The sequence below is a fragment of the Phalacrocorax aristotelis genome, chromosome 1 (assembly GCF_949628215.1).
Source record: "Phalacrocorax aristotelis chromosome 1, bGulAri2.1, whole genome shotgun sequence".
Classification (NCBI taxonomy): Eukaryota; Metazoa; Chordata; class Aves; order Suliformes; family Phalacrocoracidae; genus Phalacrocorax; species Phalacrocorax aristotelis.
The window spans coordinates 74043482-74066600 of NC_134276.1; the positions used below are offsets into that span (position 1 = coordinate 74043482).

The 23119-nt window shown below is 38.0% G+C and overlaps 1 protein-coding gene across 1 annotated transcript in view; it reads left to right on the forward strand.

Annotated features, from left to right (window-relative positions):
- Positions 1–23119, forward strand: part of GABRG3 (gamma-aminobutyric acid type A receptor subunit gamma3) — a 325287-nt gene that overhangs the window by 18007 nt on the left and 284161 nt on the right. Inside the window, exon 4 of the mRNA XM_075093627.1 lies at positions 1502–1569. Coding sequence (XP_074949728.1) covers positions 1502–1569 — 68 coding nt within the window. The remainder of the gene's footprint in view (positions 1–1501; positions 1570–23119) is intronic.

The following is a 23119-nucleotide window of genomic DNA, read 5'->3' on the forward strand; positions in this document are numbered from 1 at the left end:
TCACTGTTTGCACCCACTTTAATGTCTGTCTTTGCAACATTAGATCTAGTCTTCCTAATGATATGTACATACCAAAGTTTTACATGACAAGCCAACCTGCCTGTTTTTTAAGAACCATCTAACTTTTCAGGTACTTTGAAACTCCTTGGCATCTCACTGTTAGTCTGAAATTTGGCAGGATGTGGGCAAAATTATTCATCTTTACATGTGAAGATTCCTGTCTACCTTCAACTTTGTGCTGGATGGCTTCTTTAGTTTTAGACAAATTAACTGCTATCCACCTGAGATAAGCTTCCCACAGAACTGTGACGTTTCGCTTCCTCACTTCTCTGCTCAGTAGCTTCCCTGAGCAGAGCTCTCTGAGTTTTGAGTGGCTGATGTACCTGCATTTCCTTGTTCTAGGGCCCTTGGGGGTTGGTGCAAAAAAGTCCTGAGTTCAGCAGTTCCCAAACTTCAGTGGTTTGAATTGCTCTCTAGAGATTTTTGAAGACCATGGAGAGGGGAAGGTGCCTCTATGGGAAAGGGAGATGTCTAACAGAAGCTGTTGGCCTACTAGGGCCAAATTTGCATCCGTTCTGACTGTGCAGGTTGGAAAAGGACTTATACTTACTTAGTTTTCGGTCAGCTAACCCTGGAGAAAGTAAAATACCAATTTAGATCTCAATTTAGAGGTTAATGTATACCCTATGGGAGTCAGAAGGAGGGCAGTATAAGTAAAAAAAACAACGTGCCTTTCAGTGTAAGAGTGGCGTTATTTTAGAGTTAGGCTATGTCACCAGTAAGAGCTATCTGAATAATGTTCAGCAGGTACACTGAAACCAAAGATGATAAAAGGAAGATAAATCCTAGTGGCCTCAGCTAAAGAAAGGAGTACAGAGCTTGTCTTGGCGTATTAAATCCTGGAAGTCTGAAAACATGGAAGATCTTGTGAGAAACTTGCATTGACTAAACCAAATCAAATTCAAAAACCTTTGGATGAATGAGTGCAAAGGCAACGTGGGCTGAAGGGAATGAGTCTAAATTGAAAGGGGGAAGTTGCTTAGGTTTGGCTAAATGGATTTCATAGTGATTTTACTCTAAGTTAGGATGATTTCAAGACTGATGAGAAAATCTGGAAAGGTTTTTTGGTGTGCAGCAAACATGCTAAAGGACCTGCGTGTTGAGGCAATGGGAAAAAGTGATATGGTGCATTATTTCTCATTTTGTGTCAGTTATCTTAGGTTTTGACTTTGAGCCACTGTGCTTAGCACTGAAAGTTTCTGTAACAAATTGCTGCTGAGATAAATGGGGATCATGATGATAAAGTGGTACAGGCTGTAATTTATGGCAATTTCAGTTGGGTAGGAGGAAAAAACCTTGTCTTCCTGAAAAATACATAATCCATATTTCTCAGTAGTTCTACCTGAAGAGTAGATCTTACAGTTATTGGGGAAGAAAATATTTAAAGTGATTACTTATGTTTTCTGCAAAATAATATTAAATAATTTTTTTTTCTCCACAGTAAAACCAACAGTTATTGATGTTGACATTTATGTCAACAGCATTGGTCCTGTATCATCAATAAATATGGTAAGTGACTTGCTAACAAAGATTTTTTTCTGGACTACTGGTCTTGGCATCAATACTAGCTTTTGAAAAAGACAATAAATACCACTGGGATAAGTTGTTTTGATTGCTGATTTAGTTGTTTTCAGCTATGGCTCTGTTTTTCAGATGACTCTTTTGTGTCTCTTCAAGAGAAAAACGAACCTACAAGCAATATTATGCTCTGTGTTGTCTGTCACAAAATGCTGGTAGATCTTGAATGGTAAAATAGCCATCTTAGGAAAAAATAAGTATGAAGCAAAGCTATTGTCAAGAAATTTCTTGAATTAATGTTTCAAGAGTCAATTGAATATACAGAGTTTCATAATGTGGAGTTAATGAGAGCCATCACATACTATCAGTATATTTATTTGAAATTCATAATCTCTTCAGTGGTTACTTTTCTTTCACTGAGTTATCAACAATCTTTAGCCTTAAAGTATAATTTTGAAGAAGTTATACATAACTGTACTGTGTGTGTAAAGGCAGAAGAAACTAAAAAGAGTCTGTGTGATAGTGTGACAATAGTGAACCTAGCAAAATGTAACGGTCAGTTGTTGTGGTCTTCTTAACTCCAGGACATTCCTCACTTCTGCAGCAACACATTCAGATTTAGAAAGCAAGCTGGTTGTTCATGTAGCTGTGGAGGTATGGGTTACTGTGGCTGCTTGTGCAACTTCAAGTTTGAATTCAGCTCAGTATTCCTCTTTGTAAACTAGGCTGCATTTTTTCTTAATACCACTTGGAAACGTAGGGCCTGTTGATACCTTAACCTACCTAAAGCTCTTATACTAACCTCTTCAAAGCAATGACTTTCTCTTGTTCAGAATGACATTCAAAAGCTGCTGTGTACAATGGTCATATAAGAATCTAATAAATGCGCTCCATGTATGCTTTGTATTTTTGGAACAAAAGCTCCTGAATCTGAAAGGTGGTCATTCAGCCTGATTGTTTGGTTTTTGCCTATGTATATGGGAGAATGTAAATTATTGAATCGTGTCAAGTACTGGGTGGTCAGAGACTCCTATGCCTCCGACAGTGGAAAATCTGGCAAGTAAAGAGAGAACAAATCATGTGCTGGGACAACTGGCCACATATTCAAAGAGTGTGAAATGTATTGGTCATATTTCATGTGAAGCACTGAATGTCAAGCAATGGGAGTACCTGCTCCGTTCTTGAACTAATAAATAGCTAATTATCTTGCTCTTCCCCAGCTGCGTATTGAAATGACTTGTCCAGAGAATGATTTATCAGAAGATCTATTCTGCTTACAGTCCTCTGGCTTGCATTTATCTATACTCTGGGAGTGGGTACTCGGTTCAATAACAATGGGAACAATGATGAGGATGCTTACTTCTCAAAATCTTTTTGCTCTTTGCCTCTCTGTATTAACTTGTAAGTAGTATTTTTGGATACTGGAAATGTATGTGGAATAATAATTAAGAAAGCATTTGATTGGAACTGCTTCAGGTAGGAAGAAGGGAAAAATAATAATAGAATAAGCTAGTGGTTCTTGGAAGATTGTTATGGCAGTGTCAAAACATGGCTAGTTTACTTATCCCTTAGCTTTGAGTTCAAGATATCTCCTGGCACCAAAATGGAAAGATGCACCATGATATCAATTTTAAAAAATGCATACTGTATCTCTTTGATACTAGATAGTCCTATTAGGATAGCTAATGAGTGTATGGCGTAGAGATATTTCTTGGTTACAGCTGAAAAAACCATACATATAATCTGTCAGGGCAGAATGATATAGAAAACGATGAAATATAAAATGTAGGTACCTGAAGTATTAAGGACTCAAGTCTGCTTAAAGCTATATTTAAACTTTTGATTAGAAATGGACCTTGTTTCAGATATGCTTGTGGACAGTATATCCCACTGAGATGTAATCTGAACTAGCTAAGCACTTTTGAGTTTTACTTCTGTTCTCAAACCTAATTATCAATATAGGAGATTAACTTTAGGTACTGAAATGTAGCAAACTTTTGTCCAAAAGCTCAATTTCTGCTCTGTTACTTTGGAGTTTGTCCAAACTTAAATGAGAGAGCAGAAATGAGCTTGCAGTCTCAAATTTACAGTGAAGATGGAGAGTCCTCCTCACAAACTTACAGCTATGGTGCTGTATGAGAACTTGTCTCTCCAATGGCCTGCCACTACTTTTGCACCCATTTGTGTTATTTCAGCTCTTTGGCTACCCTATGCAGTAGCTCTGTGATGCTCTACTGGAAAAAAATTAACACTTTTTGGAATTAAAAATAATAATTAAAAAAAATATTTATTTTTAAGTAAGCAGTTTTTCATGTAGCCTGTCAACTGCTGGAGCATAGGTACACAAACACCTGAACAGAAACAGTAGATGGAAATTACCTGTGGCAGAGAAAGAGGAAGTAAGGGACCATCTTGAATCCGATTCCTGTCATATAACTGAACTCTCAAAGGGAGAAAAAAGTGCGTAAAAATTGTGTACAGAATTTAGAATAGTATTCTGGGATTAAAAAAAAGTATTCTTGTGAGAATCTACATATGCCATATTTCTCAGCAGGACAGGAACTTTTAGCTTTTCTCCCCTAAATTATTATTAAAAGTCGAGCTATTCTGTCAAGGCAACTCGACAAGATGGTAGTTGATTTAGCAAAAAGAAAGATGATTACATTGATTTCCATCCCTTCTATTTCAACAGTGAGATCATCAACATGTACAAGGAGGACTTCCCTGCTGTGTACCTCCGAACTTAGTCCTTAGGTCTACCACAATTTTTTAATCTGTAGCATTTCTGAGGGAAAATCGTGTGGTGCTTCTCTAGAGATTAGTGTGCAGGTATATTTTCTTATCAGTTTTCATCAGCGCTTTTCATCCTGTGGGTGAAACCTAGGAAGTAAAATAATTTATCTATTCAATGGGTGTTCAGCTGAATGTTCAAGCCAATTTTGTAGAGCAAAGCTTTTCAGATGTCAGCAGCTTTGCTGTAATTATGATTGAGTACGAGTATTCATATCTCACTGTTTCCTTAACAGTCAGGAAAAAGACAGTTGCTACTAGACACCTACCTACAGCAGAGACAACCTCAGATGAATTGTATGTGAATACTCGTGGCCCTCAGGAAAAAGAAATCCTCTTAGACTGAGGCTGGAAGTGCCACAAGGGGAAGAAAAGTTAGGGACCCCCTTCAAAAAGGCTTGCGGTCAAGGGAAAGGTAACGTTCTCTGTGACAAAGATGACGTAATCCACAGGAATATATGGCTGACTCTGCCATATATTCCAGACTGTTTGCAGAGGATTTATGCCACTTCCCCTAAGGCCTTCCCAGTGATTAATTTCCTAGTTGCTTTCAAAAATATCTATTTAGAATCTCAAGATTTCCAGAAAAAACAGGAGTGACTGTGAGAAGGTAATGCAAATGCTCTTCTACTAGAAACTCGTCATTATAACATCTTTATGATGACAATAGAAACCTGTTTTCTGGATACATAGTGTTGACTCTTCCTTTGTCTGTGACATGAGAGATTTCTTTGGGGCATGGTCTAAAAAAAAGCTAATGTTAAGTAGCGAGAGATAGGAATTGTGTAAGATAAAGAAGTAAAAGCAGGCTGGATAATGAACTGAATGATACTAGAAGGTAGCCTCAAGTGCGGTGGCTTTGAAGAAGAAAGTAATTTCAGCATTTTGAGCTATGGCATGATGTTGTGAAATGACAGAAATTATTGATACTAGACAAGAGTATTTTGAAATTTAAAACTCTGAGATGTTTGAATGCCCATTCAAAAATTTTAGCGTGGCTTTTTAACAGATAAAAGCCATCTATTGCATAAATATCTTAGATGTCTGTTCTTTATCAAAAACATGATAGGACGTGAGCTTGGACTAATTTAAAAGAAACATAAACTGGTTGATTTAAAAATAAATGACATGTGGATGTTCTGAGCCAAATTAAATCTTCCTGTGTGCATATTATATGCCTTTTCTTGTTTTTCACATCTTCATAGAGTTACAGAAATCTGCAGCTTGTCATTTCATGTTATAATGTCATTAAAGACACTGACTTGTACGATGCAATATTCATATCTACCCCAAGATTTTATTTCAACCCTTTCTGTATTTAAAAGCTTTGTTATATCTGTAATCGTAATGAACATTCTTCCACTACTGTTAGGGATACTCTAAGTGAGTTTTTTACATTTGAAAATTCATCTGCAATCTTGTTTTTATTTTTTCCCCACACTTTATATTGTAAAACAGGTGTACAAATTCCAGATCACTCAGTTTTCATATCTTAATGTCTTTTTAACACCTCCCATTCAAAATGGTGTCCAGGAAGTATATGCTTTTGCATTAAAATCCATGCTCTGATTTTTGTCAACAACCCAGTTCTTGTCAACAACAGCCAAGTTTTATAAGTTGCTTTATAAAACTTAGATCTTAACATGGGTTACTGTAGCCTGGTTTTCTACAGATAAGCAGTACTGTCTTGCATATAAAAGAACAGAAAAAGGAGGGACCTTGTCAATATGCAAAGTGGGAATCAGATGTAACTGATGAGAAAAAAATCCCCTAGAAGTAGTTTTGTGAGACAGAAATGTAAACACTCTGAGATTACATAGACTATTAAATCTCAATAGCATCAAAGCCTGTGTGTTAACTGTGTTAACTGAGTAGCTACAGGAATCTGAGGCTGCAGCACAGGTTGCTGGTAAAGGAAGAATTTGACACCTATACAGTTTTAGCAACTGGAATCTCATTTTAATGCAGCTGTACAGAACGTATGTTGAAGAGACAGTGTGAGAAACAAGCTTATAAACTGTACTTACCTATTCATAAAACTATTAATTGGTCATCTGCTGGATATATGCTCATCTCTTTATTCTCAGGTAATCTGAAAAGGTGATTCATAGTGTTTCTTTTGTGTGTTTCATCACTTCATTCTTTTGTGTCTACTCTCTAGGTTATGTCGTATATCTTTATGGATGCTGTATTTCCCTTTTGTTCAGTTAACTGTTGCAGAATAAAAGCAATCTTTACTCTTTTTTTGCCCCTTAATGTATTGATAGAATTCTTTGAACTTCAGTTTCGAAGTCCCCACATGCTCATTTTGCTTCTCCACTAGACATGGCAGGTATTTAAAAGAATAGTCTTGATGTGGAGACTTGTCTAAAATGTTGTTCAGAGCTTATAATTAAGTCTGAATTTCTTGCATATTTTTAGTCTTTATGTCTATTTACTTCATAGTTAAAACTATTATTGGAGCATCTGCAATTATAGAAACATAACCTGGTGAATCTTTCCATAAGGCAAAGCTAATTTAAATCCAGATTTCATCTGGTTTTCACCCCACTGTGTAGCCCGAAATATTTCCTTTACAGGCTTCTCCTCAAAGATAATGCAAGACGCTATTTGAGCACAAGCCTGATATCCTGTTGTTCATTGTTACCTTGGAGTGCTTTTTTCTAATTTGTCTCACTGTCTTATTTAATATATTTGTAAAGCAATTGTGTAGGGAGGTGGTTTCTGTTATTTTTCAGGGGTGAGTTCTGGTTGGTGAATTCAGATCATCTCTAAAATAATGGAATGCCTCAGGTTGTTTGTATTTTTCCCTGCAAATTTTACAAGCTTCTATTTTGCTCTGTGACTTAAGAGAACACTCAAGTCCTGGATTAAATTTTAGTTTGAGTGGTTCTGTTCATTTATGAGGACTACGATACTAATCATCCACTTAAACATTTTGCCTGATTATGATCAAGTAACTATTCTTGTTTCTAGAGCATATTTACATACTGTCCCTAAGATTGGATCACTCATGATAAGAAAGGTATGAATTATAGAAAACTTTTCAGCTGCATGGATTTTTGCTGATAAATCAAAATTATTTCACATACAGACTCATTCTTGTTGCTTCAAGCTCTGGCAGTCAGTGCCTCGCTATGAAAATGTTTCTGAGAGGTAGTTTTCAAAGTAGTTTTCAGAGTAGTTTTCAAGCTGAAACTTGAGTCTGTTTATGCCTTCTGTTCCACCATTGAGCTTGCAAGATGCTAATATAGTCTCAAAAGTGAAATGGACTGGAAAGGAGGAAGCTGGAGGGAAAATAAATGAGCATGGATTGATTTGTTCGCATATCACCTTGGCAGCTTCTACCTTTGGTCTCCTCTAGAGCCCCACTTTGTGTAACTAAAATATGACCTTGCTGATAGACACTTGGATAAAGGCCTTAGGCTGCCTTTGTTTGAGGTGCAATGGGATGGACTAGCGTAATGTTCATTTTTCTGTAATGAAGTTTGTGTACTGTGATGCATAGCAGTAAAATACTTACTGATATAATTTACTACATTGGCAGGAAATCCGGTTTGCTTCTTGGAGGAATGAGTTTCTGTCACAAGTCTTTGGTAACGGAATGATCTTCTGCCTGCTGGTCTGTCTTACCAGAGTTCAAGCAGATTGTCAGATATGGATGACTTAGCCTTAGTGTTATCTCAAAAGGTGTACAACAAATGAGCAGTTTACTTTCAGTAATATAGGAGAATGAAATGTCTCATCTGCTCGTTAACGGGCACTGCAAAAAGATCTGAAGAACAGCTGGACTGAATGTTTTTTTCCATAGCTGAACAGTGCTACAGTGTGTAACAGGTACCTCAACTTTGAGCAAATGAATTGGCCTTTGTATGAAGGATGGAAAGATACTACTTCCCAGCCTTATGCCGGCACTTATGCTTGTTTTCTCCCACTTCAATAACCTTTTTCTTTGGCCTGCAGATCCTAGGCTTTAGAGTAAGTGTATGCACCGTTGCAAATTCCTTTAGAAAGTAACAATTGCCTTCCTTGTCTGTCCAGTGCTACATAGCTTCACAGTCTTTATTGCCAATATTTACGAAAGCTGATTTAGAAAAGCTATGGCTAAATTGCTGCAAAGGATATCGAATTACTTTAGGGTAAATTGAGGGTCACTTTACCTAAACCAATTAAGTTTTTGAGTGGTCAAGCATTTATCAACTTTATTTTACAGCTTGAGGTCTCCATGATTGCTCCATGAAAGAATAATTTCTTTTGTGTCGACCTGTTTATTGGATCCCTGTATGATATTGACATAGTTTAAACCATGGCTTTGGGACTTGGGTCTTCCTTAGTTCTTTCAGGGGTGGATTTACCCAAGAAGCAAATGAAAGTTGCTGATTGGTTCTGTGAATAATAAAGCAGTCCTAATGACAATTTTTTGTAAAATTTCATGGGATAAAGTTTTGGGAATGCAGACCCAGCCATCATAGCATCCATAGAGTGGTTCCAGTGGCATTATAAATGTACTTGTAGCTAGGAAGGAACATTTGCATACAATGTGACCCCATATAATCCCTAACTGGGTCACAGAAGAGTCTTTATGTTTCTGTAAGGGTTTTTGATTGGTAAAAAATGAATACTATTCACCAGTGTCATTTAAATATCAGAACAATGCCCTTCATTTTTCATACCACTTTTACAATGAGTAAAACCCAGAAGAACCCACGTATCTTAATTTTTTTCCACATGAGAGCTTGTCATCAGTCTAATTGGACATAATTTCCTTTATTGTCTCATTGCTGAAAAATAAGGTTTAGAGGATTGTATTTCATTTCCCTTCAAGCTTTTTTAGTGAACATGGTGTCCCTTGACTCTTAAGGACTCTCAGACACGCTTTTTCTGGTATAGACAAGGTATTTCTGCTTAATGACTACACAGAACTGAAGAATAAAACAAATGCTTGGCTTCTGAAATTAAAAAAGTCTCCAGACTGCAGGGATGTATCTGTATCCCAAAACCTCCATGCTTTTGATAATATCATACACTTTTCTCCTTTTAAATCACTGTAGTCATCATTTATTACTTTCTTGATCTGGAAAGGGGACTTCTATGTGGTCAAAAATAGTGATATTTTAGGTTCTTTATGTGCTTTTGTGGGTTTCTTCCTCGAAGATCTCCCCACCTCCGTCTTGTATGTCTGCTTTTCATTAGACTTGTAAGATACAGGTAGTTCTGCTGCATGCTGTGTTGGACAAGCTGTTTTGTGCCCTTAAAACTGCTATCTCCTTCAGAAACTTGCGTCTCTTCCTATTTCCACAAATGGCATTTGCAACCCTTGAATGCTGAAGAAATTTGGTGAGAGGAAGATGTTTTTGTAACTATTATTAGCTTTTTGCATACTACACAGAAACAGACATTTGTAACTGTAGAGTTCTGGATGTGTTTTAGTTAAGACATCTGAGGTACTACAGAGAAGTAGAATCACTCCATTAAGAGTAGCAACAAACATTTTAATGTTAATATAATAATTTTACTATGTGGTTTTTTAAGTTTTAAACGGTAAAGATAAGGAAACTGTTCAGGGGTGTGAGAGGTGAAATTCTCAAGACTGTTGTGGGATTCTTGAGCCAAAGAAGCTGCTACCTTCCTTTCTGACTCTTTTCCGTGCTTACCCGAAGGCTAGCTGTGTGTGCTTGGAGCTTATCTAGGAAATTGCATTCCTTGGGAGACTTGGAAGCAGGATAACTGACTCTTGCTTTCTCTGACTTGCATTTGGCATATTTTGCAAGGAGGACAGAATTTTCAAAAGTGCTTAAGGAACTTAGTCATGGGAGGTATTAAATGCCTAGCTACATTATCCTGTTGTAATTCTTCTGACATACAACTTGAGAAATTGAGGGCCATGTTCACAAACATATGAAGGTGTCAAGCTCTTTCTTGCAGTGCCTAACTTACCATAAATTTAAATGGTTGTTAAACACTTATATCAGTCTGAACTCCACTGATATTTTCCTTGGATAGATACTGAATACTTGATTTAGGTGGAATTAGAAATTTAGAATAAATCTGTATCACCCTTGGCACTTTCTGTAAGTATTCTTCCACGGGAATTCTGGTCTTAAAAAAATAATAAAAAAAGGTTGTGGTCTTAAAAAAAACTCACCCTAATAAAAGAGTTGTTGTACCTGTTGTGATTTGAGATTTAAAAAAAGTAAAATTTGAAGGAAGGAGATTAGGCCAGCTGTTATAAAGAAGGTATATTTGGAAAATGGAGAAACCCTTGGTCATGCAGACACTTCATCATGTTTGACATAGATACAGTGATGATTACACTGTCATGTAATCTGCTTCTGTATTCATATTCTTCTATGAAGCCAAAAGTTTCTGGGAGAAACAAACAAATACGATGCACCACAGTGGACTGTGACAGAGGAGAAAAGACAAAAATGGTTGGCTACTATTTTGAGATCATTTCATAAGACAGCCATGCTATTTCAGACTTCCTGGTCCTTATCCCTGAGAGACTTTACTAAAACATTCAAAAGAAGAAGCCTGGAAACTAAATGTCATAATTGTGTTGAATATGGAAAAGCAGAATCTCAGTAGTGGCATTGGTTTTATGTCTCTACAACTTGTGCTCCTGGTAACCTCTGCAAGTGGTAACTACTTGTCACCTTTCCTGTCTGTTGCATTTTTTCCTGAGTCAGTTGTACATACTAACCTTTATCTTGATTGTCCGTTGATTAACGTAACTTATTTTTACCCGAAACATATTCAGCTCTAAAGGCTTGAAGTTTGTGATGCCTCTCTCAGATCAGAAGGGCTTGTATACCCAATATTTTGTGATTTTTTTCCAGCTGTGTTGTTTACCCAGTAAGAATAAATTACCTCTCTCTTCAGACCCTGCATCTCAAAATCGGTCTTGGAAAGAGTAGCTAGTGGACTCAAGGGTTAGTAAGCTTTGGCTGATAGTTCATGTTTGGCAAAGTGTGTTGGATAACAGACAAAGAAATAACCACCATCTGCTTACACACACCCCATATATCAGACTCTGATAGTTCTGTGCTTTCAAATGGCTTTTGAGGTGGGTATTTCCTGAGGTATATTTGCTGCAGCAGGCACAGTATGGTTTTTTCATTACTTAGAAGGCCTATAGATTGAGGTTGAATTACAAGGCAATCAAAATTGTAACTGTAGAAAGATATGACCTTATTCTTTCAATTTATAGAGATTATTATATTGTAATAAAGCATCTTTTTGTCTAATGTCTGTTTAAAAAGCAGTTACTTAATTTTACTGCTTTTAGTAATTGAAGAATTGAGATCACAAAGCTGTTTGCTGGTCTTTCCCGCTGCAAATGGAAATGAAAAATTTCCTCCTGTATTACTTATCTGCCTCAGTCTTGGTCTTAATTTCTCTGGGTGAAATTGTCACTTGATCACATGCTCACTAAACATCTGGCCATCTTTAAGGCAAAGCAGTTTCAATTTTCCTAAATTGGACTTCATGCATTATGCAAATGTTACTTCATTAGACACTGAGATGAGCTATCAAGCTATATTGTTTGGTCAGAATAATGTAGGCTTGCCTCTCCTCTCAATGCTGGTTTGAAATCAGACTAACAATTTTGGATAAATTCAGTTTGTGCAATCATTTTTGCTTGTGATTCAATTAGGGCATACATAGGGATCTAGGTAAATGCAGTGAATGATTTTGTCTCTGTTCCTAACTTATGCTGATACCTATGTGCAATGTGTGAAACAGCATAAACAATAAAAGAGCTAAATTAATCTCTCATGCAGTGAATGGAACTGTGCCAGGCGTAAATTTGAGCCATGTTCTCCTAAAATATCCCACACTGAGAGGCTAATAATAAGATCCAAAGCAACCAAAGTTCATTTTGGGAGTAGAACATATTGGATCCTCACTGCCTTCTGTCTTTTCTTTTAATTTGCACTATTGTGGAGAGTGCAAAGTGAAACACTGGTAAACTGGGCAATTTCTTCTGTGCTGGATCAGGCTGAATAAACAGGTGATGTGTACGGCAGTGAAATATCTGCCTGGTGCGTAATGTGCTCTGAATTCCACAAAGGGCCCAGATTCTCACCTGACATAAATGGCTGACTGCGTTGACATAAATGGAAATGTGCTGATCTGTGCTAGTCCATAGGCTGCTACTTTCAGATTTGTTTTTTCTTAGTACTTTTCATTGCTTCCAGATTAAAAAGTTAGGTATAAGGAGGGTTTAGGGTTTTCTTTGCATAATACTATATCTATTATATCACACATTTGTAGAGTGTGTTAAAAAAAAAAAAGAAAAAAAAAAAGACTGTAAGATTCTCTGATAGCACTCACCTGAAAGCTGCTAACTTTATCTTCATTATTTTCCCTGCAATGTGTTCTCTAACTCTCTGGTGTCTGAAACTGTATTTATGTAAATATGGCTGAGCATTTCTTTGCCATCTGGATGGTACTGTAAGAATGGTATAAAGAAAAGGAAAGTGAAAACAAATGTAGGAAGCCTGGGAGAACGCCTTAAAAAGATAAAAATGGCCCTGTATTTTGGGAGCTGCCTAACTGGACCAGCACACAAATCTTTTGACAGATTGTGGCACAGCTAGATTAGCCAACTGCAAAGAGGCAGATGAAAAGAATTATCTAGGAGTTTCTTTTGGATTTCCAAAATGTCTGTCTAAACTGGCATTGTGTGAATGTTCTAGCTAATGGGAACAACGATAGGTGACGCATTGAGTGGTCAGCTTGTGCTTGTTCTTCGGTTTAGCCCAGACTTATGCATGAAACTTTTGCTGACATAGCAGTGGTTAGGACTGTGACTTCTTTTAAAATACCTCACCAGAAAAGGCATCAGCTAGAGTATGGAGTAAAAGCATTTTGCTCAAAAAGCCCACTGTGCTTGGGGCATCAGCAGCTGGGTACAACTCGGGTACAGAAGTACATGTGCTGGCAGTTAACATCTGCTGGCATTGTGTAAGTCAAACTGAATCAACAGATTGAGAGGGTAAGCTTACTTAGTAGGAAAATACTACTTCTCACAGAGGAAAAGCTCCATACTTTCCTAGGTTTCATGCACCTGGAAATGCCTTTTTTTTTTTTGGCTGTTGCTAATGTATCTTAGCCTGTACATATATATATATATGTATGCTGTGATAACAGATCAGCATCTCTCAAATTTTAAACTCTCCACAGGTCTAGAGTTACAAGGATCTTTGTAAAGCCCTTTGAATAAAATGTCAAATCAGCAATCAAAAGCTTAATTAAATAAAAATGAGGGACATGCCAGAAATCTGTCAGCTCCTAAATAAGTGACCTGATTTCTGGTGAGTATCACATGGAAGCCAAAGTCAGGAACTGGATTTGAAAGTGCTGTTTCATTATTTTTGTGTCTAATTGAGCTTTATAAGGCTCAGCTTCCATTTTCATTCAGAATCTGAAGCCGTGCCATGGACTAAGTCTCCAGTTGTTTTAACTGAGTATTTTCCAGGATGAGATGCAGGGCAGGGTCAGTTTTACTTAGAAAACTGTGGATTATTTTAGCTTTGCCTAGTAATTTGTTCCTGTGGAACTATCCTGGATTATGAAATTATAAGAAAAATTGTGATATTGGGGTTGATGTTATAATCTAATTGAACATCTGTGTAATATTTTTCTTTATAGATACTGGTTTTCAGCTAAGTATTGTAAAGATTTGGGGTAAACTTTTCAACAGCAGGTATCCATCATGAAACTTTTATTTGCCAAAAGCAGTTCAGACAGTGGTTTGACTATTTCTGAAACAAAACTAGAAGAAGCGTTTTTTCCACAAAAGTACATAACCCTCCTCCTCTCCCCAGACTTTACTACCTCAAGGTAGTTAGAAAAGACATTAAATTTTAAGGGTTTGGGGGGGCGGGAGAGAGAGAATAGTGCATTTCCTATATGTCAGAGATGCCTTCTGTTGGCACTGTGAAAATCTACCTGCAAGTCTGTTTCCATGTGCTCTGCAGAGAAAAATGATTTCAGCAGGTTAAATCCCTTGATTCCATCTGTGTTGCATATGTGTCGGTGTGAGTGTGGGCCAGATTTCCTGGACAGCTTGCATTCGGGCCACTGCAGCTAGTGTGAAAGAACAGTATCTGTGCTCCTAGTGGTCTTGCTGCACCGCAGCAGCACGGAGGAGGGAGTTGCCTGATTGCAGTGGACAAGGGGCTGCGGTTGGTGTCAGGTGCTGGAATGTGTGAAATAAATGTTAGAAGGACTGACTGAGACACGGGTGTTTTGAAAAGGGTAAAAGACTGAGGACTGGCTGAATGTAATGAATAGGAGTGGATTGAAGAGTTGGGGTACGGAGAAATCAGGATTGGAGGTAAAAAGAAAGGGCAGAGTGAAAAGAAAAGGGGCATGCCAGGGAAAAGGGATGGGAAAATCTATTAGTAGAGCCTTCATGCTCCTCTAAAGTCTAAGGGGGAATTCAAGGCCATGCTCATATTCCTTTTCACAGCTATGTGCAGGTTTGGATATAAGCATCTTGATTGTCATATTCATATTGCCTATTGGGATGACTGTTGGGTATGAACTAGGGTCCATCTATTTTGCCTTGTCTGGGCAGCCAAATGAGTAGCTCTGAAGGTGGAGTGAGAGTGCAGGGCCAATGTATAACTGGAAGGATGACAACATGATCTAGGCTTAGGCCTGGGTATGCTTAATCCAAAAGAACTGTACAGACGTAGCCCCAAATTCCTTACCATTCTTATGCTGACGTGAAACCTTTGTGAAACGCACTGGCAAACTCTTCTGGCCCTCAAAGGGAATGGCAAGCAATAGTTATTAGTTACTGGGGACTAAGATGGTCTTTTAACATAAACAGAGCTCACTCTGATGGACCTAGTATTTTGAACTGTTTATTTACCTACAGAAATGATGATATGGTGGCAGGTAACAGATTGTTCTGTATGTAAAAAGCTGGGCAGGTATTCACAAAAGTTATATTTAAAGACTTTTTGGGACTGAAAAGTCAAAGTTAGGATTGACTTTTTTGCTCACTTGCACTCAAGCATTATAATGTAGTCCTGCATTTCTTGACATCGCCACGTTTATGCAAATACAGTTTCTCCTCCCACATACACAAAGCCTGTCTGGTCCGGGACTCTCTGTTCATTAAAGGAGATTTCTCTTTATTGCTATTGCAGTACCAGTAGGTGTTTGTAGGGAAACAACAGGAAGGTCTTGAGGTTGAAGCAGCAGAATGCTGCTCCAGTAGAACCAGATCCTGCTTCTGCCAGAGAAAATTTGATAAGATAATGGACAAAGCATTTATAGCAAACTTTTCAAAATGGCTATTAGTTGAATGTTCCTCACTTTAAGAAGCTAATTTGACACTCTGTGATTTGATATACAACAGTGCAATAGGTGCTGAGATGATGAGTGTTAAATATAAATCCTATGGCATTATATATTACCTATTAGAAAATACACTGAAAAAAAACCCAGAAAAACCTTGTCTGGAGCACCTAAAAATCCTGTGAAATTTTGAGTTAATGTCTGCCTGTGAGATTGAGAGTACAATGAGACGTTTCTGAAATTCCTTTTCTCAGCAGACATCTGGGAAGATGAGTATTAGCCTACTTGACATGTATTTCTGAACAGATATTAAAACTAAGTGGATGGAAAGGACCTTAATGAAATTCTGGACTTTCCTTATATTTTTCCCTGTAAATTGGCATCACCTCCAAACTTCATGGGCTCTCCTAAGAGAACTAGAAAAAAGGGTCTTCCAGTTGGCATTGCTTCCATACATGACCCAGCAACACTCTGTCTTGTCCTCATCTTACCATCTTCTGTCTGCAGCTGAGAGGTATAAGTTCTTCCGCAATGAAGCATGATTTAGATAAGGCTTATTGTTGCTGATTAAAGAAAGTGTTTTGATTACTTTAATAGCTCAGTCATGGATTTCTGGGATGGCCAGTGAAAGTAGCTTTGAGGCTTAAAAGGCATCCTTCACTGGTACTGTATCAGCTGCAGGTGTAGTTCCATCTTTGGTGAAATGCTTGAAATAATATTAGTTTTACCACATAGCTTTTTTGTGTTTGTGTAGATGAGGTGTTGGAAATGGCTAGGGATCTCCCTTTCAGGTGGAAATTTTATGCACATACACATTGCCTGACAAAAAGTTTTCGAAGGATGGATTGCCTGCATGCTGTTTGACTACATCTAGGAATAGTTTAAAGCAAACAAGTAAACTGGACAAAACAAATTTACCTGAAATTCACCCAGATACTGCTATGGTCAACAGGAGATGGAACTGCAAGAAGTGTGGCAGCCTGCTCTTGGGAGGAAGGGCTGCTGGGTGCTGGTCGATGAGAACGGGCAGATTGCTTTTGTTATTGTTTTTAAATAAACTGTAAACTGGAATTTTGCATTTAAAACCTGTGAGTTTCTAATAACTTCTAAAGAGCAGTTTTCTACTCAGGAGTCAGCAGGATTTCTTGAACTCCAGGTAGATACACAGCGAGTGAAGAAATAATTAGAGGCCTTTCAGTTGAAATGTAGGAGAATGCAGATCAGGTTTTTTGTCCTGCCTGGAAAAGAGATGGGACTTGAACTCAGGAGTTTACTACTGAATGCTACCAAAGCTGTGTCATTAGTGGTCCGTAATTAGGTTGGTTTGGTTTTTTTTTCCTACTCTGCTGTCATTTCCATTGTTACTTTGCACGTCTCTTAAGTGATTGTTGCAAATAATCAGAGACAAAGGAACATAACCTGTATTAATTAAGTAGACATAGTATGAGTAACTCGCAGTGATCAGAAAACTGGATGAGGAAAGTAACCCAGCTCATATTTTGAAGGGAGACACTGATACTCTCTAAATAATAACCCATAATCTGTTTCTATATAATTGATGAAATGCTGTTAAGGGGGTGGGGGTGGGGGTGGTGGGGACGGGACAAAGGTTAACAGAAATCTTTCTTTCCCCTAAATAATTTCATATAGTTAAGCAAGGAGCACTCTTTGGATAAAGAAGATAAAGGCTTAGGTGGAGGTTTGATGTCATTTGCTTGAAGGCATATGATGTATGATGAATTATACATCATGTTAGGACAATGCAGTTATTGGAAGTAAGGCTTTACAGCTTTTTGGCAAGTAAATTAACTCTCTGCTTGCTTGTTGATTTAAAACTAGTGCATTATGAAATCAGCCCATAATTTTTAGTGTCATTCCTGAGAATGGTCAAAATCTGTCAGTCTACAGATGCAATCTTCTATTTTCTATAGTAGGCATCTTGCAGAAATTTATTTTAATCAATGGATTATTGATTATAATACTTGCTAATAATGTTTGCTCATTTAGAAACAAAAGTTTGAGGGTAACAAACAAACTTTTCTAAGATATGATTGTTTGGCTCTGTGTTTTCCTTTGGATAACCAGAACTGACAGACCTATCCAATCCATAGCTTAAAGGTAGGACCTGAAACACAGTATGAAATATACTGCTTTTCTGCTCTGTCTCTCAACAGATTCTCAGCAGATCAATGTTATTTTTCCCATCATCTGAATTTTCCTCAACCCATTTTTTCCTCTCAAAAACTGTGTATATTTTTAGAAAGCCTCTGAAGTAAATAAGACAATGTCGTTTTGGGGTTTTTGTTTTCTCCAGAGGATAATTGTGTGGTAAAGTTGCTGTCTCCTTCACTTGTTCCCTTGCCTTGCTTTGCCTTGGGTCGCCTGCCTTGCCTCACCTCACCTCACCTCACCTCGCCTCGCCTCGCCTCGCCTCGCCTCTCCCTTAATTTTCTTTCTTTTCTTTCTCCTTCATGTCTGGTTTCTCCATGGCTACTGTTAGTCATTACATTTCAAGCTGTTACATGTAAACAACTATCTATTTCCTCCTGTGTGGAGGAAAAAGAGAATGAATTTCTAAGATGACACCATTCGTGTCTTACCCTTCAAGAAAACAATGCCATTCGATCAGGTTCCCCTATCTTTTCATGTCATGCTAAGCCTGCCAAACAGGTTAACTGCTAAAAGCAGGAAGGGGGACCTGATTGCTCATGAATACCCCCACTTTTGCTCTTAATATAGAAACTTGAAATATTTTCTGGAGTTCTCAGGAGGTTTTGAATCTTGAGTGTGTTTGCCTTTTTCTGATGTGATTCAACTGTGCAGGGCAGTGGCTCAATTCCAATTTTTAATGGATCAGGTGCATGGCAACATGGTCCTTTCTACCCCTATTATACTATAATTCTGTTAAGCTAACAGACTCCAAGAGCCCTGCTGAGAGGATTTGTTGATTTGCCTGTGGATGTTGGAAGGAAATGACAGAATCGCTTTGTACCTGCAGTCTTCCATCTCTTGTGTTGTAATAAGCAATCTAGTGATGCCAATTATTCCCTCTATAGGCTATGGCCATAAAATCTTGTCAGACCTTTTCTTTAGCAGGAAAAACTAGTGGGAACATTGAGGCTATTCTTATGTCAGGTACGTAAGACACAGTACAATGTTTTTAAATGGTTCAGGTAGGGAGGTGTCACTGCTGACTGAGAGAAGTCATGAGTGGAAAAAGTATTGGTTGTTGTCCCAGACGTAATACAGGTAATGCTTCATGATGGAGGGAATAAAAGGTGTGCTATAAAGAAAAAAGAGTGTTGCCATTATTGTGGGATTGCTAGATGTGCCTTTAAGCTGAGGGATATTTGTGCACCTTGAATGCTTTGATACTCTCAGTTGGCTTTGTGACCAGAGGACGGTTTTATATCATGCTTTTATAAAGATAGTAAAGTTGCAGTTACTTTAATTTATAATTCACAGTAGCTGTCCTGACGCTTGCTTTACAGACCACAGAATCCTATGTTTGTTTGTAACAGCTGTATATTGATTGGCTAGGTCTTTGTTGTTAGTGAACACTGTGTTGAAAATGCTTGTGCCTTTTGCATTGCTTGCTACACTGGGAATATAATCCCTGCTTGAGATTTCTTGGTCTGAAGAGAATAAAAAAATCTGTTATGGGCAAAGAATAATTTGGTGCCTGAGAAGGGAGCATTAAGTTGTAATAGCAGCAACCAAAGCTAAATTAGTTAAAGGGGAGGAAAAATCTCTCAATAATTACTAACTAAAAATTTTGTGAGAGAGCTGGTTTCTAGACCAGACAACGGACAGGTCTGCACAAAACCTTAAAGCCATGCTTGAAGACACTGTTTTTTTATGCCAGCCAATAAAAGCTGAAGTAGTCCTCTATGTCACTGAACTGATTCCATGGTGCTGTAGGAAGCCATGTAAGCTAGTCCTTTTCATGTATTCTTCTTTAAGGACCTAAACACTTGTTTCCTCATTCTGCGGATCAGCTGATCAGATTTTTCAATTTAGATCATTCTGATGAATTCAGAGATTTAGCATCTCCTTCTTTTGCTGGGCTGGTGAAGAAGCACATCATACACAGTGTAGAACAGCTTTTCTTTATATTTCTTGTATTACAGGAGAGCATGAAGTCTAGGCTGCCAGATACACTGTGCTGGATATGGTAAATGAACAGAGGAAGAAATGAACTGTACACACACACACACAAAAAAAAAAGAGGTGGGGGGAAGCTGAAGGGAGAATTAGTCACTGTCTGAGTTTTAATTCATACAGACTGTATTGGTAGAGGTGGAAATAAAGCCCAGACACTCTAGCTGTTTGTCTTGTCTCTCTTAAGGGATACTGCTGCAAGCTGCTGGCATTGCATGGCTAAATATAAATAAGGTTATCTTTAACATAAGAGAAACATATAATCAGAATACCATTTGGAAATAGTGAATGGAAGAGCTACTGAAGTCCATTACTGATGGCATATCGCAAAGGAAAAGTTCTACTCTGTGTTCCTCTGGTTTTGTTCACTGTAATTAATCTTTACTCCAGTTCTTTCTTAATTTCTTACTCTTATTTCCCTTGAAAAGTCCTCTCCCTGCCTCTTCTTTCCTTTCCCTGTAGGTTACCCTTTCCTAACTTACTGCCACTCTACATGTTCATAACATTGATGTCTCTCTTCCAGGAGAACTGTTGCACAGTTAGCTACTCTTCCGTAACTAATTCCGTCCAAGCTTTTGTGCCTTCTTTCTGCTCTTGTTCAGTCATGCCTACCAATTCTTTAGGACATAAGATGTTTATAACACTGTGTACAGCAGAACTGTAGTGGATTTTACCCTTTGTATAATTGCTCTCTAGAAAATATGATTAAATGCCTACTATTAGCCTAATATACAGTGTGTACTGAAATTAAAAATATGAGGGATACTTGTATAAATGTCAGCTCTTACAGTTGTAACATTTTAAGATTGCAAATGTCAATATATGCTAGGTAATGGTGTTTGCCTGTATGTGAAGTACATTATAATCACTGATGGATGAATCTTAAAATTTTCCAAAGTTCACACAAGTTAATAAATCCAAAATTCAGATGCTTTTACAAACTACTGAATATTTAAAATGTGCAAATAGAGTGGAAATTGAGGTGGGTCAGGATTAACTAAGAAATTGCCAAAGCATTCAAAATGAAAATTCAAATTCCAAGGAATTTGGGTGGTAAAGCATTGCATAAAGTGTATGACTGAAGATTCTCATCAGTTTAGACATTCTTATGTAGTCTTGGGAAAACTATTGACAGCAAAGGCCTCTCATTCATTATACATGCAATTACAAAAACGGCATGTGAAAGGGATCAAGGGGGGATGATTTTGACTAATCAGTGAGCTAGTTGAAACAGACTGTGATGAAATTCAGGTTTCCTATATTTATCTGCTCACTTTCTTTCTTCTCAAGTGGAAATCTTTAAATCGTGATTGCAAGAGCAGGGAGCAGTCCTTTCCACACGAAATGTTTTCCAGTTTTTAAACCTGGGCTTTTCAAGTGATAGACCAAATATAGCAAACACTAAAAAATCATGGTTAAAGCAGGGTGTGTATCTAGTGATTCCTTTAGATCTGAACAGAGAGAATTTTGCCACTCAGTTTCTCTGTAGTCAGGAGAAGTCAGACTTGAGTCAGCAGAGGTGGACACTTGGGTAGTATTCCAGTCTAGCATACATGTCGTTTCAGTTGCAGGATCAGAATCAATATCTTGCTTGTTATCATTTGCCACTCTGTCCATTTTGTTGGATGTTTGGTTCAAACAATGCATTAATGCATTTTTACTTATGTCCTTAGCGTGAATGCAATTTTCTGCTTTCAATCCTAAATTGAATAAGAATGTGTGAATCAGCTAAACATGGGCTTACCTTGGATGAGAAATTGTGGTAGTTAAGTTTAAATACTTGTTATTAAATAAATTGTTGGTGGTGTTTTGCTTTTTATTTCACCAGCAAAAAAACATTATTATGTAGCTACTGGTAGGAAAAAAGTAGGAAAAAGTCATTCTGGATTCATACTTAGAATCATGGAATAATTTAGGTTGGAAAGAACTTCTGGAAATCTAGTCATCTGGTCATCTGGAAATCCAGTTAAACCCTCCACCCAAGCAGGTTCAGTTAGATCAGGTTGCTCAGGGCCCCAGCCAGTGCAGTTTTGAGCATCTGCAAGGATGGAGACTCCAGAGCCCCTCTGGACAGCTTTTTCCAGTACGTTTGACCAATGCCATGGTTTAAGAAAATGTAACATATCTAACTGGGAATTCCTGTATTCTGTCTTGTGTCCATTGCCTCTTGTCCTGCCTCTGTGTGCCTCTCGGAAGAATATGGCTCCGTCTTCTTTATATACCTTCCCATTAGGTGGATGAGGAGCTCCCCTTAGCCTTCATTTTAGGCTGAAGAAATCCAGTTCTCTTAATCTTTCTTCATATGTCACGTTTTCCAGTCTCCTGATAATCTTGATGGTCCCTTGCTGGACTTGCTCCAGTACGTCAATGTCTTGTACTGAGGAGCCCCAAACTGGCACAATACTCCAGATGCAGTCTCGCGAGTGCCAACAGAGGGAAACAATCATGTCCTTCAACCCACTGGCTATGCTCTTGTTAATGCTGCTGAGCATGTGGTTGGCCCTTGTCTCTGCAGCAGCATACTGCTGATTCGTGGTCAACTTGTCCACCAGAGTCTTCAAGTCATTTGCTACAAAGCTGTTTTCTAGCTCAGCAGCAGCCAGCCTGTACTGTTGCATGGAGTTATTTCATCCCAGACGCAGAACTTTACATTTGTCTATGTTGAGTTTCATGAGTTTTCTCAGTTCACTTCTCCAGCCTGTCAAGGAATTTTTGAATAGCAACCCAGTCCTTCAGCATGTTGATCACCCTCCTTGGTGTGATGCACACTTCCTCAGAATGACACATGTCCCATCACTGAAACCATTAATGAAGATGTGAGAGAATATTGGATTGAGGTATTGATCCCTGAGGGATGACGCTAGTAACTGGCTGCCAGTTGAACTTTGCACCACTGATGACAGCCACATGAGCCCAGTGGTCTGGCCAATTTTCCATCCACTTTATATTCTGTTTATTAAGTCTGTGTCTCACCAACATGGCTATAAGCATGTTGCGGGAAACCCATTCCCATAGCATTTGTATCTCATGGTACCTCTTAAAATTCTCTTTTTCCCTTTTAGGTTATTCGCATTGCTATTAAGCAGGGTTTAACTATTCCTTTAATCTAAGCAAGACTGACATTCTTTAGGGAGTGCACAATAGATCAAGGACACATTCTTAATATGAAAATTGACTGTGCTTCAGTCTGACAAATTGATGTCGGTCTTGCTTAGACTGACATTCTTTAGGAAGCGCACAAGTGAATATTGTGGCACCGTTTAAACCTAGC